General features: G+C 44.8%; 1 protein-coding gene across 1 annotated transcript in view; it reads right to left on the bottom strand.

Annotated features, from left to right (window-relative positions):
- Window positions 1–13,457, bottom strand: part of LOC134906534 (disintegrin and metalloproteinase domain-containing protein 10-like) — a 286,183-nt gene that overhangs the window by 113,657 nt on the left and 159,069 nt on the right. Inside the window, exon 12 of the mRNA XM_063914722.1 lies at window positions 1,780–1,963. Within this exon, the coding sequence (XP_063770792.1) occupies window positions 1,780–1,963 (184 nt within the window). The remainder of the gene's footprint in view (window positions 1–1,779; window positions 1,964–13,457) is intronic.

The raw sequence follows: 13,457 nt of genomic DNA, 5'->3' as shown, positions 1-13,457 counted from the left end.
TCTGGTTTACGAGTCAAGCGGGAAAACCCGAACTGGGCTTGGATTCGGGCTCGGGTAGTGAAGTCCGGTAGGGTTCGGTTCTCAGGGAACCGAACCTGCCCATCTCAAGCGAAAATACACTCCCACTATAGGCAGCGACTATCTGATCGCAGGGCTGCAAAAATCGCTGCCCAGAGATCAGGTCTGAATTACCCCCCCATAGTCTTGACCACCCCAGGATAATGATTTCTTTTTTGTATTTAAACCCCTGCAGTGTGACTTTTGCTGCAATGCTATGCCCTGAGCGAATGACATAAGTAGTATGGCACTACTCAGAATGTACTGTACAGGTGTGTGTCTGGAGCATCCAAAGGACTATTTCATTTTATGGCCTTTTTAAATCCACTGGCCAAAACAAGCGCTATTTAGTAAATTTACCCTTTGTTTTCATCAGACCATAGAAACTTTCTGAACTGGGATTGCCCACATGTTTTCTGGCAAACTCAAGAAAAGACTTGGGGGGAAATTCAATTAGCACTGATAATTTAACAGGGTTGAAAAACAGTTAGGCTCAAGCCTTTTGGCTATTAGTCACCCATTAATTTATCTGTTTTCCGGTGTTAACACATAGAATCCGGAATACTCAGACCTATCTGTTAACACTGCGGGGGCTAATGAAGACAGGCTATTTAATGCAGGGGCGGGGTTTTGACTCTGCTCATTCTTGAAAAAAATCTGTTAAGAGCAGCCTGTAGGCTGATACAGGGACAATTAAATAGCCCCAGGGGATCAATTAGCGCATGGTAAATTACCCCTTTATGTGAATATTTTTCAACAATGATTTTCTTTTCTTGTGCCTTATGGGTGAATAATTAAGCAATACATTGTTGTCTACTTTGTTTATTAGTATTCATTAAAATAAATCTTATTTGTCTTTTTTTTTTTACATTATAGAGTTTTTTTTATAAGAACTACTGAATAAATTCATTTTAATTCTGTGATGCAAAGAAATAAATGAGAAAAATGCCAAAGGGCGTGAAACATTTTATAGAACAGTTTTCGTCTTAACTGTATTTTTCTTATGCAGAATAAGCAGGATCTGCTCTACCATTACGCAGCTTTAGGCAGATGCCTAGGGCGCTGGGATCTGGTGTGTGGGGAGGGGCGCCACTGAGTCTGCCTATCACATAATTAAGGATGTTTCTGCAAGTGGTGACCTTGGGACTTATAAGTTACACTTTCATCTGAACGGCTAGGAAGTGGGTATTGGTGGTGGTTGTGGGCTATAGGCTGAAGTTTTGCCTAGGGAGCCGAGAAACCTTGCACAAGGCCCTGAGAATAAGTATTAACTAAGATGCCATGGCAACAATTAAAGGTTCCCTAACACAAACATTAATACTGTATTGGATTTTTATTTACAAAATACATTATACACTTGTAATTTGTGTAATGTTCTTTTACTGCTCGTTCACTGTTAACTATTTGAAAAATAAAATTAATGTTTTTGGGTGTGATGCTACCATTATTTTCTAAAACGCTAATGGCACATGCAAAATTGTAGATCATGGCACAGCCTATTTCTTATTAATCAAAAAGCGCTACCAAGCTCTACACATGGAAGACATTAAATAAATATATTACTAAAATGCATGACTTTACCCAATGCAATTTCCATAATTTCCCAGTGCAGACAGGTGAACATAAGTATTTATCCTTTCCACAGACCAGTGTGCTCAGAGTGATTGTACCGGCGAGTATGGTGTGTGTGATGCAGTTTCTGTGTAAAGTTACAGAATTTACCCCATTCAGACATATCCTTGTTCCATAGTTGCACAAAGTGTAGTTATTTTTGGGGGTAGATCTTGGACATCTGGCAGATTCTCCTGAGCAGAAACTTTCCACTGTGCACTCGGTCTCCTCGCGACAGCGTTCTCCTTTAGGTTTATACGAGCACAACTGACTGCAGCACATTCCTTGACTGGGACTAAAAGAAAAGAAATGAGTAAACTATAAGTTATACATTGGGAAATTTGCAGAGATAATTCCACGAGAGAATGTTGTAAATGGAATGGAATATGAATTGCTCAAATGGCAAACTGCAAATTGTGACTGTATTAAATGCAAAAGCCTGAATTGCAAACATGAGTTACCAACATTTTCTGTGTTTTGAATACAAGTCACCTCAACTAATTTCAAAATTAACAACAAAGGCAACAAATGGAATTACCTCTGGCCAGCAAGATTACCCAAACTGCATGCAGTCTGCCTGGTCATTACATGGTAAAGGTACACTTTAAACATGTATTTAAATGTCACAAATTAATACTTAATTAAGGGTCCCAAACAATAAATATGTATATAGGCTACAATTATTAAATGTAACCCTTGGTTACGTATACTGATAATGTGCTATACACTACTAAACTATTGACATTCAGTGCCTCCACCCAAGCTTAACTCTAGATGATATATATTATTTTTTTAATATTAGGCTGGCTTGGGGCAGCTAGTAATACAGGTTGAGTATCCCTTATCCAAAACGCTTGGGACCAGAGGTATTTTGGATATGTGATTTTTCCGTATTTTGGAATAATTGCATACCATAATGAGGTATCATGGTGATGGGACCTAAATCTAAGCACAGAATGCATTTATGTTACATATACACCTTATACACACAGACTGAAGGTCATTTTAGCCAATATTTTTTGTAACTTTGTGCATTAAACAAAGTGTGTCTACATTCACACAATTAATTTATGTTCCATATACACCTTATACACACAGCCTGAAGGTCATTTAATACAATATTTTTAATAACTTTTAGTATTAAACAAAGTTTGTGTACATTGAGCCATCAAAAACAAAGATTTCACTATCTCACTCTTACTCAAAAAAGTCCGTATTTCGGAATATTCCGTATTTCGGAATATTTGGATATGGGATACTCAACCTGTATTTAAATTTAATAGATAATATTAACACCCAGCTAATATTAACACCCTACACACTGCTTTCTTGTGTTTAAACAAAAGTAACAATTTTAATAGTGATGGTAGTATAATATCACAAAAATTGTTATATGACAAGAAAATAAATTATTAAGTCGCACGTTCCCTTCTAATCCTACCCTCAAGGCCTATACAGTTTTACCTGCATGCAATACAAAAAATTACCTTTTGGTAGCTACCGAATATTGCCTAGGCAGATATATAAAAATATTCCTAGGTGTACACCTGGATTGCAATGCTAAATGTTATGCATAACATACTTCATATATACATCAGGGTTGGGTTACTATTCAGTAATTTTACAAAACTGTATTCAAGTCTTAATATCTCATATATATATATATATATATATATATATATATATATATGTGTGTGTGTGTGTGTGTATTATTACAAGGGCATATCCTTTGTTGCTGTTCAATAAATCAGTTTGTGTGCTGAACTCCTTCCAATCTCGTTTTAGAGATTAATATGTTAATTGAATTTTTCATATGTTCTCGTAGAACATGTTATTCTGACTTGGTGGATTCCACAGGGTAAATTATTCTTACCTAGCCAAACAGTATCTGTATCAGTTTTGTTTCCTTTACTACTGTATCCAATATATGGAAAGTCTGGCAGTGCTCCCAGAATATATATAGTTACTTTGTTGAGCCAAACAGCACTGATACAATTTATGTGTCTTTTAAAGTTACCAAAGTATTGTTGAGCTTGCCTGACAGTGTACTCCAGATGTCTTTCTTATAGGCACACTATACTTGGAAAATCACTCCTTATATTGTAACTGGATAGGGTGGCTCGTTGTATTGAAGATGTTTGTGTATTAGGCTCAAAACTTTCTTGGTACTAGTGCTCTATAGTCCTTACATGCAGCTCATTAAATGTCAAAGTTCAAGATGAGCTGGTGGTATATCTCATTAAATGTCAAAGTTCAAGATGAGCTAGTGGTATATCATAGCTTAAGTGTCTGTGAGTACTGCAGGTGAATGCAAATTTTAGTTCTCACCCGTCCACGAATATCTGGACTCACAGCTTCCTCTGAAACGGCTTTACGATGCTCTGAGCTGGTATTGCTGACACTGTCTCTCCCTCAACTCTGTCCTCAGTAGCTTGGTCCCAACTACACCTGGCTCTCCCTCTCTCTCTGGCGCAGTAGGGTGATCGGCTGAACTTCTGCTGCCTTGACCCGGTTGGGCTCAGGATGGCGTTAACACCGAATGGCTCTCTCTGCTTTGCCTGCCACTGATGTATACAGCGAATAGATGTGGCAGACAGAGATACCGTGGTGTACCTGGCTCTTAGTACCTAGCTTGCTGCCTCATAACCTTCCCCACAGTCCACTCTATGTTTACAGCAAGTGAAGTGGCTGTGAGTGTAGTCATGAGCATCGCTATAGTACCTATAGGCATGCATAGGATGTAGCTGCTTTAGTCTCCCTGCTGCTCACTGGATGTTTACAGCGAGAATGAGTGGCAGCCAGGGAAACCTCAGCACCACTACCCAATGCGCCTGTACCCAGGATTTTGCTCAGGTACTGGCCACAGTCCCACTGCTCATCCACTGCCCAATGTACAGCTCTTAGTGGCAGGGATAGCAAGTAGGAACAGCGCACTGACCGAGGGATCTGCAGACTGCCGGTCAGCGCTGAGGAGCCCCCTTTTATCTCTCTCCCTCCCCAGGCTCGTGCTGACCGGCAGATCCCCATTGGTGGCCTCTCATCCCCGGCGCCAATCAGCGCGTCTCCCCGTCTCCAGCGGCTCACGGTTAGAACAGCGAGCGCGTGAGTCTCTGCTTCCCGCCCGGCAGACTGTTACTACCGTGGCGCGTGAAGCAGATAGGTGTCTCGAGGCACTGTTCTTGCCGCCCTTGCAGGCTATCTCCATTCAGCTTGGAGCGGCAAGTAGGGACTCAGCCTATGACAGACTTCAGCTGTAAGTCTGTCAGACCAGCTGTCTATTGCTATAAACCACATGTCAACTACTACCAACTTTGGACATAAATATACTATAACAACATAAATGAATTTCACTTACATTAACTTTTATATTATATATTTTTATATTATAGGTGCTATATAAATATTTATCTATTTATTTATTTATTTATTACATGGCTACATAAATTAGGGGGATGCCTACATGCTGGCACTTATAGTTCCGATGGTTTACATACAAATCAGAGAACTATGAGACTGTGCAGGCACAAGACCCGTTCTGCAAATGTGCAGAATGGGTCTTTTGATATCACTCACAGCCCTCTGTCAGCCGCTGAATGAATGCGATGATTGGAGGGAGTGCGGGTGGAACTCTTCATTCATGAAAAGGGGGCGTGCCGGGATCAGGGTCTGTGTCGTCGGATGCAGACTTACTGGACCCACGATTCCGGATCCAACGGCCAGCCTGAGTAGGCTTCAGTAAGCTTGGGGATGGTGATGCGAGGCTTCATCCTCAGATGCAGTGTTCAGATATTGCAAATGCAGACAGGAGGCGTCTATCTCCTGCAGCTTCCTTGTGCCTGTGCAATCAATTCCTTACAAACACGAATTAGGCCCAATGTACACTAGTAAAACAGTTCTGTCTTTACCATTTGTTTTAGTTTTGTTAATATGATGCACATTTTGATTGAAAAAGTCATTTGGCGTTACCATTGTGTATGGGACCTGGTCACCAAGAGGGGCTATGTGGCGCAACTGAAGCCACAGTAAAAACGGACATATCCATACTAGAGATGTGCGGCGGGCACTTTTCGTGTTTTGGATTTAGATCTGGATCACCGCTCGTGTTTTGAATCTGGATTGGGTTTGCCAAAACCACCCTTTCAGGTTTTGGTTTTGGATCTGGATGATTTTTTAAAGAAAACACAATAACAGCTAAAATTACAGAATTCAGGGGTAATTTGATCCTACAGTATTATTAACCTCAATAACAATAATTTCCACTCATTTCCAGTCTATTCTGAACACCTCATACCTCACAATATTGTTTTTAGGCCAAAAGGTTGCACCAAGGTCACTGGATGACTAAGCTATGCGTCACAAGTGGGCAGCACAAACACCTGGCCCATCTAGGAGTGGCACTGCTGTGGCAGACAGGATGGCAGTTTTAAAAACTAGGCCCCAAAGAGCACATAATGCAAAGAAAAAAAAGAGGTGCAAGATGGAATTACCCTTGGGCCGCCCACCCACCCTTATGTTGTATAAACAGGACATGCACACTTCAACAAACCAATCATTTCAGCGACAGGGTCTGCCACATGACTGTGGCGGAAATTATTGGTTTGTTTGGGCCCCCACAAAAAAAGCAATTAATCCCCCCTCCAAAAAGAAGCAATTCATCTCTCCTTGCACAAACTGGCTCTACAGAGGCAAGATGTCATCCTCATCCTCTGATTCTTCAGTGTGTACATCCTCCTCCTCCAAGAGTATTAATTCATCCCCACTGGAATCCACCAACACAGGTCCCTGTGCTCTTTCTGGAGGCAATTGCTGGTAAACGTCTTCCTGTAGGAATTTATAATTCATTTTGATGAACATCATCTTCTCCACATTTTCTGGAAGTAACCTCCTACGCCGATTGCTGACAAGGTTACCGGCTGCACCAAACACTGTTTCAGAGTACATACTGGAGGGGGAACAACTTAGGTAAAATAAAGCCAGTTTGTGCAAGGGCCTCCAAGTTGCCTCTTTTTCCTGCCAGTATACATACGGACTGTCTGACAAGCCTACTTGAATGCTGTCACCCATTTAATCCTCCCCCATTCCTTCAATGGTGACAGCATCATATTCAGTGACAGTAGACATGTCAGTAATCATTGGCAGGTCCTTCAGTCCGGACCAGATGTCAGCACCTGCTCCTGACTGCCCTGCATCAATGCCAGCGGGTGGGCTAGGAAATATTATCCTTTTCCTCGCAGCCCCAGTTGCGGGAGAAAATGAAGGAGGAGCTGTTGACGGGTCATGTTCCGCTTGAGTTGACAGTTGTCTCACCAGCAGGTCATTGAACCTCTGCAGACTTGTGTCTGCCGGAAAGAGATACAATGTAGGCTTTTAACCTTGGATCGAGCACAGTGGCCAAAATGTAGTGCTCTTATTTCAACAGATTGACCACCCTTGAATACTGGCAAAGTGAATGAAGGGCCCCATTCACAAGTCACACATACTTTGTGGAATCGCTCCGTCTTAGCTCCTCCTTCAATTTCTCCAGCTGCTTTTGCAAAAGCCTGATGATGGGAATGACCTGACTCAAGCTGGCAGTGTCTGAACTGACTTCACATGTAGCAAGTTCGAAGGGTTGGAGAACCTTGCACAACACGGAAATCATTCTCTACTGCGCTTGAGTCAGGTGCATTCCCCCTCCTTTGCCTATATTGTAGGTGGATGTATGGGCTTGAATGGCCTTTTGCTGCTCCTTCATCCTCTGATGCATATAGAGTGTTGAATTCCACCTCATTACCACCTCTTGCTTCAGGTAATGGCAGGGCAGGTTCAAAAGTGTTTGCTGGGGCTCCAGTCTTCGGCACGCAGTGGCTGAATGCCAAAAGTGGCCCGCAATTTTACGGGCCACCATCAGCATCTCCTGCATGCCCCTGTAATTTTTCAAAAAATTCTGCCCACCAAATTAATTGTATGTGCAAAACATGGGACGTGCTGGAATTTGCCCAGATGTAATGCACGCACAATATTGGTGGCTTTGTCCGATATCACAAATTCCCAGTAGAGTCTAAGTGGGATATGCCATTGTGCGATGATGTCCCTCAGTTTCCGTAAGAGGTTGTCAGTGGTGTGCCTTCTATGGAAACCGGTGATACACAGCGTAGCCTGCCTAGGAACGAGCTGGCGTTTGTGAGATGCTGCTACTGATGCCGCTGCTGTTGTTGCTGCGGGAGGCAATACATATACCCAGTGGGCTGTCACAGTCATGTAGTCCTTAGTTTGTCCTGCTCCACTTGTTCACATGTCCGTGGTTAAGTGGACACTGGGTACAACCGCATTTCTCAGGACACTGAGGACAATGGCGGTGACGCACGGCTCCTTATTTGGAATCCAAGCCCAGTGAAAATCCGACAGTGGGATGATGATGTTTTGCCTCGTTCTGGTTTCCGAGTCTGGCGGGAAATCCCGAGCCGGACTTGGATCCGGGCTCGGGACGTGAAGTTCGGTAGGGTTCAGTTCTCAGAGAACCGAACCCACTCATCTATAATCCATACCAAGGGAAATTGTGGATCCACAGGAGTGGACATGGATCTGAGCGAATATAGTCTTCTTCACATATCTTTATAATCTCATTAAACCATTGCTGATGGCTATAAGGACAAGAAGGGTGTGAGGTCCCATATGGGGCATAAGTCTAGTTACCAGCATATTCAGTAAAGTTGAGAAAGTAGCCCAAGGCGGGTCGTGATGTGCCCCTGTTGCTACAGACCTATTAGGGGGTAGGGAACCCCCAGAGCCTGAACCCTCCGCTGCTATGTTTTCCTCTAATGTGTCTGCGGCATCACCACCGCGTATTGCGGGATCAGCCACAGAACCGTCGCCCATTGTAGCTGACATAATATGAAACTGTGAACCCCGGGCAACACAGTACAATATCAGCAGTATAATACCTAACCAAGAACCCCCTGTGCAACATAATAGCACAAACAGAGGATTCAGGAGGTATACGGTGACTGAAAATCACGGAGAAAAATACAAAATAAGTATATCCTGTGAAATACCTATATCAAATAATAACCCTGATGCACTTAGCCCCCCTCAGGGTACAGAATATAGGGATAGTAGTATGAGTGAGATACACAAAGTAGAAATCGCACAGCAGCTATATGCACACACACACACAGTCCAGTAGCGGATCTTGCCACGGGCAAGCAGGACTTTTGCCCGGGGCGCCGCCTTCCGGAGGGCGCTGGCGCCATCCGGGGGGCGCAGCACCGTGGCAAGATCCGCCACTGCTGCCCACTGTGTCCCCCGTACCTTTGCTGTCCCCCGTACCTTTGCTGAGCAGTGCGCGATGACGTCATCGCGCACCGCACAGCAAAGGTCCTCTCCACGAAGGGAACTAGACGTGTAGCGTCTAGTTTCCCTTCGTGGAGATGACCTTTTGCTGTGCGGTGCGCGATGACGTCATCGCGCACCGCTCAGCATTCAAGCGGCGCTAGTAATGTACAGGGGGCGTAACTGACCACGCCCCCTGTATTAGGCCACGCCCCGTTTCCTGCCCGGGGCGCAGAGCGGCCTTGAACCGGCCCTGACACAGTCACATGTACAATGCAGAAATTATGATTAACAATAAAACTGGACTAGATATACTAAGTAATACTAAGTAAAGCTATATAGACTTATAGATATATCAATGCACAGTAAAGACTGGATGAATATCACAGGGTACTTGTACTAAATAGCCCAGAAGTAATGCACTGTTTCTTAACTAACACTGTCAAAAGACATGTAGAATACTTAAGTGTCCTGTAAAATGCACAGCGCTGATAATGCAGGTGGCTTTACAGAGGAGACTTTGCCCATGCAGTCCCAGAATCAGCTCAGCATGTGTAATGGCGCCCAAACGTTGACAGGGAGTGAGGGAGACACTGAGATGCAGCTCCAGGAAAGGAATATTTACTCTAAATGGCAGAGCCGTCTTAACAGCAGTGTAGGCCCCTGGGCACAGCAATGTACTGGGGCCCCTACCCACCCATCAGTGGTAGGGGTGGTGGGTGCTATCAGCGGAAGCTTTGATGTCCCTCTGGGGGTAGGGGGGTTCTATCTTTCGCTCAGCATGTAGGGCCTGGAGAAATAATTTCTGCTAATTACTCCTTTACTGCACAGATGGCGTGGGAAGGAGAACACTAGACTATAGAAGGGGACATTGTGCTGAATGAAGGGGCCCTGGTAACGACTTCCAGGGTGGTAGGGGGTGTTTACTGCACAGAGGAGGGGTCAATAGGGGAGTGGGCTTAATACTCATCATTTTCCGAGGGTTAGGGCAGCTTGCTTTACCGCAAATATCTCCAGTTTCTGGAAATAGATTTCTTAGATTTAATTGGATAAAAAAAACTAGAGAGTCCCACCTTTCAGGAGATACTGGGGACTTGGGGATCAGACTTCAGGAGCCAGAGCAATCCACCAATGAATATATAAAACTGCATATTAGGCGTGTGGAGCTGGAGCAGGGACCAGCTGCTTGAAGGCTGATATCTCTGGTTCTGGGCATAGTAGAGACAAGTTGCTAGTGTCCACTGAAAGGGGAGAGTCCCAGCGTTTAGAGTATACCCTCAGAAAAATGCCAAGTCAGTCAGAACTCGAGATATCTGTCTGGGAAGAACAATTAACAGGCTTGAATGGGGACCACTGCTTTGCAGTCGGATATGTCCGGTTCCCCAGGGTGATTTTCAAATATCTGATACCCCTGGAAAGAGGGGACCCCCAGCTATCAGCCTAGGGCCCTTTTACTCCTGGGGCCCTTGGGCAAGAGCCCATTGAGCCCATACGAAAAGACAGCCCTGCTAAATGGTGCCCAGGGGCTGGGGGAGGGGCTACAGTTCAGAGCCTTATCCCTTTGCTGGACTTCACCACCGGGTACTGCAGGCTTTAGCAAACGGATTTTTGAGAGAATCCAACCTGTGCCCTTGCCCTGGTGGTCTAGTGGGGTCCCTGTACCAGCACAGTGTCCACATCAGCGTGCACGGTCGCGCCGGATTGCGATTAACAGTGGGTCCCGCCTGGGGGACCCTCTTACCTTCTCCCTTGATGCGGCCACGCGATCCTGGATAGCTGCGGTGAGTATGTGTGCCAGACCAGAACAACCGGAGCCCTCCACTGTAAGTACCCGGCAACCAGGGCGTGGGAGTATACAGCGTTGCCGGGAGAGGTGATGGAGCTGCAGCATGAGATGTCAAAATGACATCTAACACTAAGAGTGCCTATGCTACAGCCCTTGAAGTCCTCAATCTTCTTTAAAAATCTCTTTTCAGGGCTGGAGCAGCCCTGCCTCTTAGTGTCCTGCCTGCAGGGCACCAACTTACAAACTGAGCTTCTGTGCACGGAGGTGGGGTTATAGAGGAGGCGGCGCTGAGCATCTTGGGAACAGTCAAAGCTTTTAGCCTGTTGGTGCCTCGGATCAAGATCCTACTCTATACCTCGATGTTATCCCTGTGGAACTCAGTGTACCCCGCTGCAGAAATATATATATGCAAATGCAGATGGACACTCTGTTAAAGAAATAGTACATTGCCAGGGTGCCTTCCTCCTCAGATACACAGCAAAGAGTGTCCTTATAGAGCAAGGATCAGCCGGCACTCCGTGGAATTTTCAAGCACAGAAAGGGTTTATTCCAGCATATCAACATTTTAAGACCAAGCTGGGCTCTTCATCAGGATTTATAATAAAATCCTTTAACTGCTTGTAAAGACAATGGAGTGTCGCCTTACCCTTGCTGTATATATATGTGTATATATATATATATATATATATATATACTTATATATACTGTATATATATATATATATATATATATATATATACATATACACACACACACACACACACACACACACACACACACACACACACACACACACACACATATTATAAGGGCATGGTTATGCCCTTATAGTAAGGCTGAATCGAACAAACTGAATTCTCCCTTCTGAGATGGGGGCATGGTATTTGAGGGGCTACACCTCAAAAGTTATTGGACTTACTGAGCTGAAATGGACGCATAGAATCATCACCCGATGCTGCATGCCAAAAAACAATTATAAATGAGTAATTGGGAGTAATCTAAAGTTTAAACTGTCAGTTTTTTCTGCTACTTCCTGTTTGGCTAGTGACATTTTTTCAAATGTAGTCTATGGAGGGATTTTTGGGAAGGCATAACTCAGGGTAGAGAATGAATTAAGACTTTGGGTTTGTTTTGTTAGATAGAGTTTGTCCCAGTGTAGTGACTTTTGTGGTTAAGGTTTTTCAGAAAGATACCGTTTTTTTTAAATTTAGTAAAATATGCCCCATTTTAAAGATAGGGCATTTCAATTTGTTGCTCATGCTCAGTAGCTACCTGCAGGGGGTGTACTCAGAGTAGTTTCAAATGGGTGTACAAATATGGCCAACTTTGAAGCAATACGATCTGCTTGTTTCTGCCCGGCCATTATATGTATAGCTACTGTATCTCACCCATCAGTGAGCAGACAAAAAAGGAAGCATACCCTCCATCATTTTACACATAAAAATCGGTACAAATTAGGAAAGGGGCGTGGCCCAGGTAAAGGGGGCATGGCCACATCCCTTTTCCCATACTTTGAATGGAAATTTGGAGAGTCAAAAATCGGTACAGACCATAAAAAAAGGTACTGTACCTGCCAAAAAGGTACAGTTGGAGGGTATGAGGAAGGAGACAATCACCCTAAACAAAGAAAAGAGCGTGAGTGGGAGCAAGAGTGTGAGTGAAGCAGAGGCTGGCACTTACCATCTGAGAGAAGAGTGTGAGATCGGTGGTGTAGGCCATGAAGGCGCTATAGTTGGGAGTACTGTAGAGACTGGAGTACATGCCCAGCACAGAGGTGACAGCGGTGGTGGAAGTGCTGCCCAGCTCTGACCCTGCAGCCCTCCCTGATCCAGCAGCGGCCAGAACCCCCTGCTGGTCCCCTCTGTAGGCTGCTGCCTGGCCAGCACTGAGGTACTGCGGGTAGCCCAGCTGCAGGAAGGACATGTCTCTGTCTCAGGCTCTCTTTCAAGGAAGTGCTGATTCTCCGGCACAACAACAGGGAGGGCTGAGCTGCAGGAACACAGCACTGGAAGAAACAGGAGACCAAACTGCTGGCCAAAAAGTGGGCAGTGCAGTCATCAGCCCCCTGGTCTTTCCCTCTCTGTGGGTGCAGAGCTGTATTTTACAGAGAGAGCAGGGATGGGAAGAAGGGCAGAGTGTGTGGGCTGGATAGGGTGTCGTCGTCCCCCCCCCCCCCCCTCTCAAATCTCAGCTCTTCTGTGCTCCTAAACCCCTTATGGGGGGTACACACGGGGAGATCAGTGCTTAAATTCTAAGCAATCTGACTAGATAGCTATCGCCGGTGCTAGCTTGGCACAATCCAGCAGGTCACTCATTTCACTGCTGGGTGAAATGAGCCCCCCCAACCCCCCCCCCCCCCGCGCTGTGCTGAGTGTGGGGGGGGGGAGTTGTGTGCTGAGCGGTCACTGATAGATCGCTCAGCACACATCTCTTCTCGTGTGTACGGGGCTTTAGATGTGATCTGATCAACAATTGAGCTCCATTTGATGTGTCTGCCCCGGTCCTGGGCTGATCTTTCAGATACAGAGGCAGATGTATTAACCTGGAGAAGGTATAAGGAAGTGATAAACCAGTGATAAGCACAAGGTGATACGCACCAGCCAGTCAACTCCAATATGTAAATTGACAGTTAGGAGCTGATTGGCTGGTGCGTTTATCACCTTGCACTTATCACTGCTTTATCACTTACTTA

The sequence above is a fragment of the Pseudophryne corroboree genome, chromosome 1 (assembly GCF_028390025.1).
Source record: "Pseudophryne corroboree isolate aPseCor3 chromosome 1, aPseCor3.hap2, whole genome shotgun sequence".
NCBI classification, from domain to species: domain Eukaryota; kingdom Metazoa; phylum Chordata; class Amphibia; order Anura; family Myobatrachidae; genus Pseudophryne; species Pseudophryne corroboree.
The sequence above is the reverse complement of the archived record's forward strand: the minus strand, read 5'-3'. Positions and strand labels throughout refer to the sequence as shown.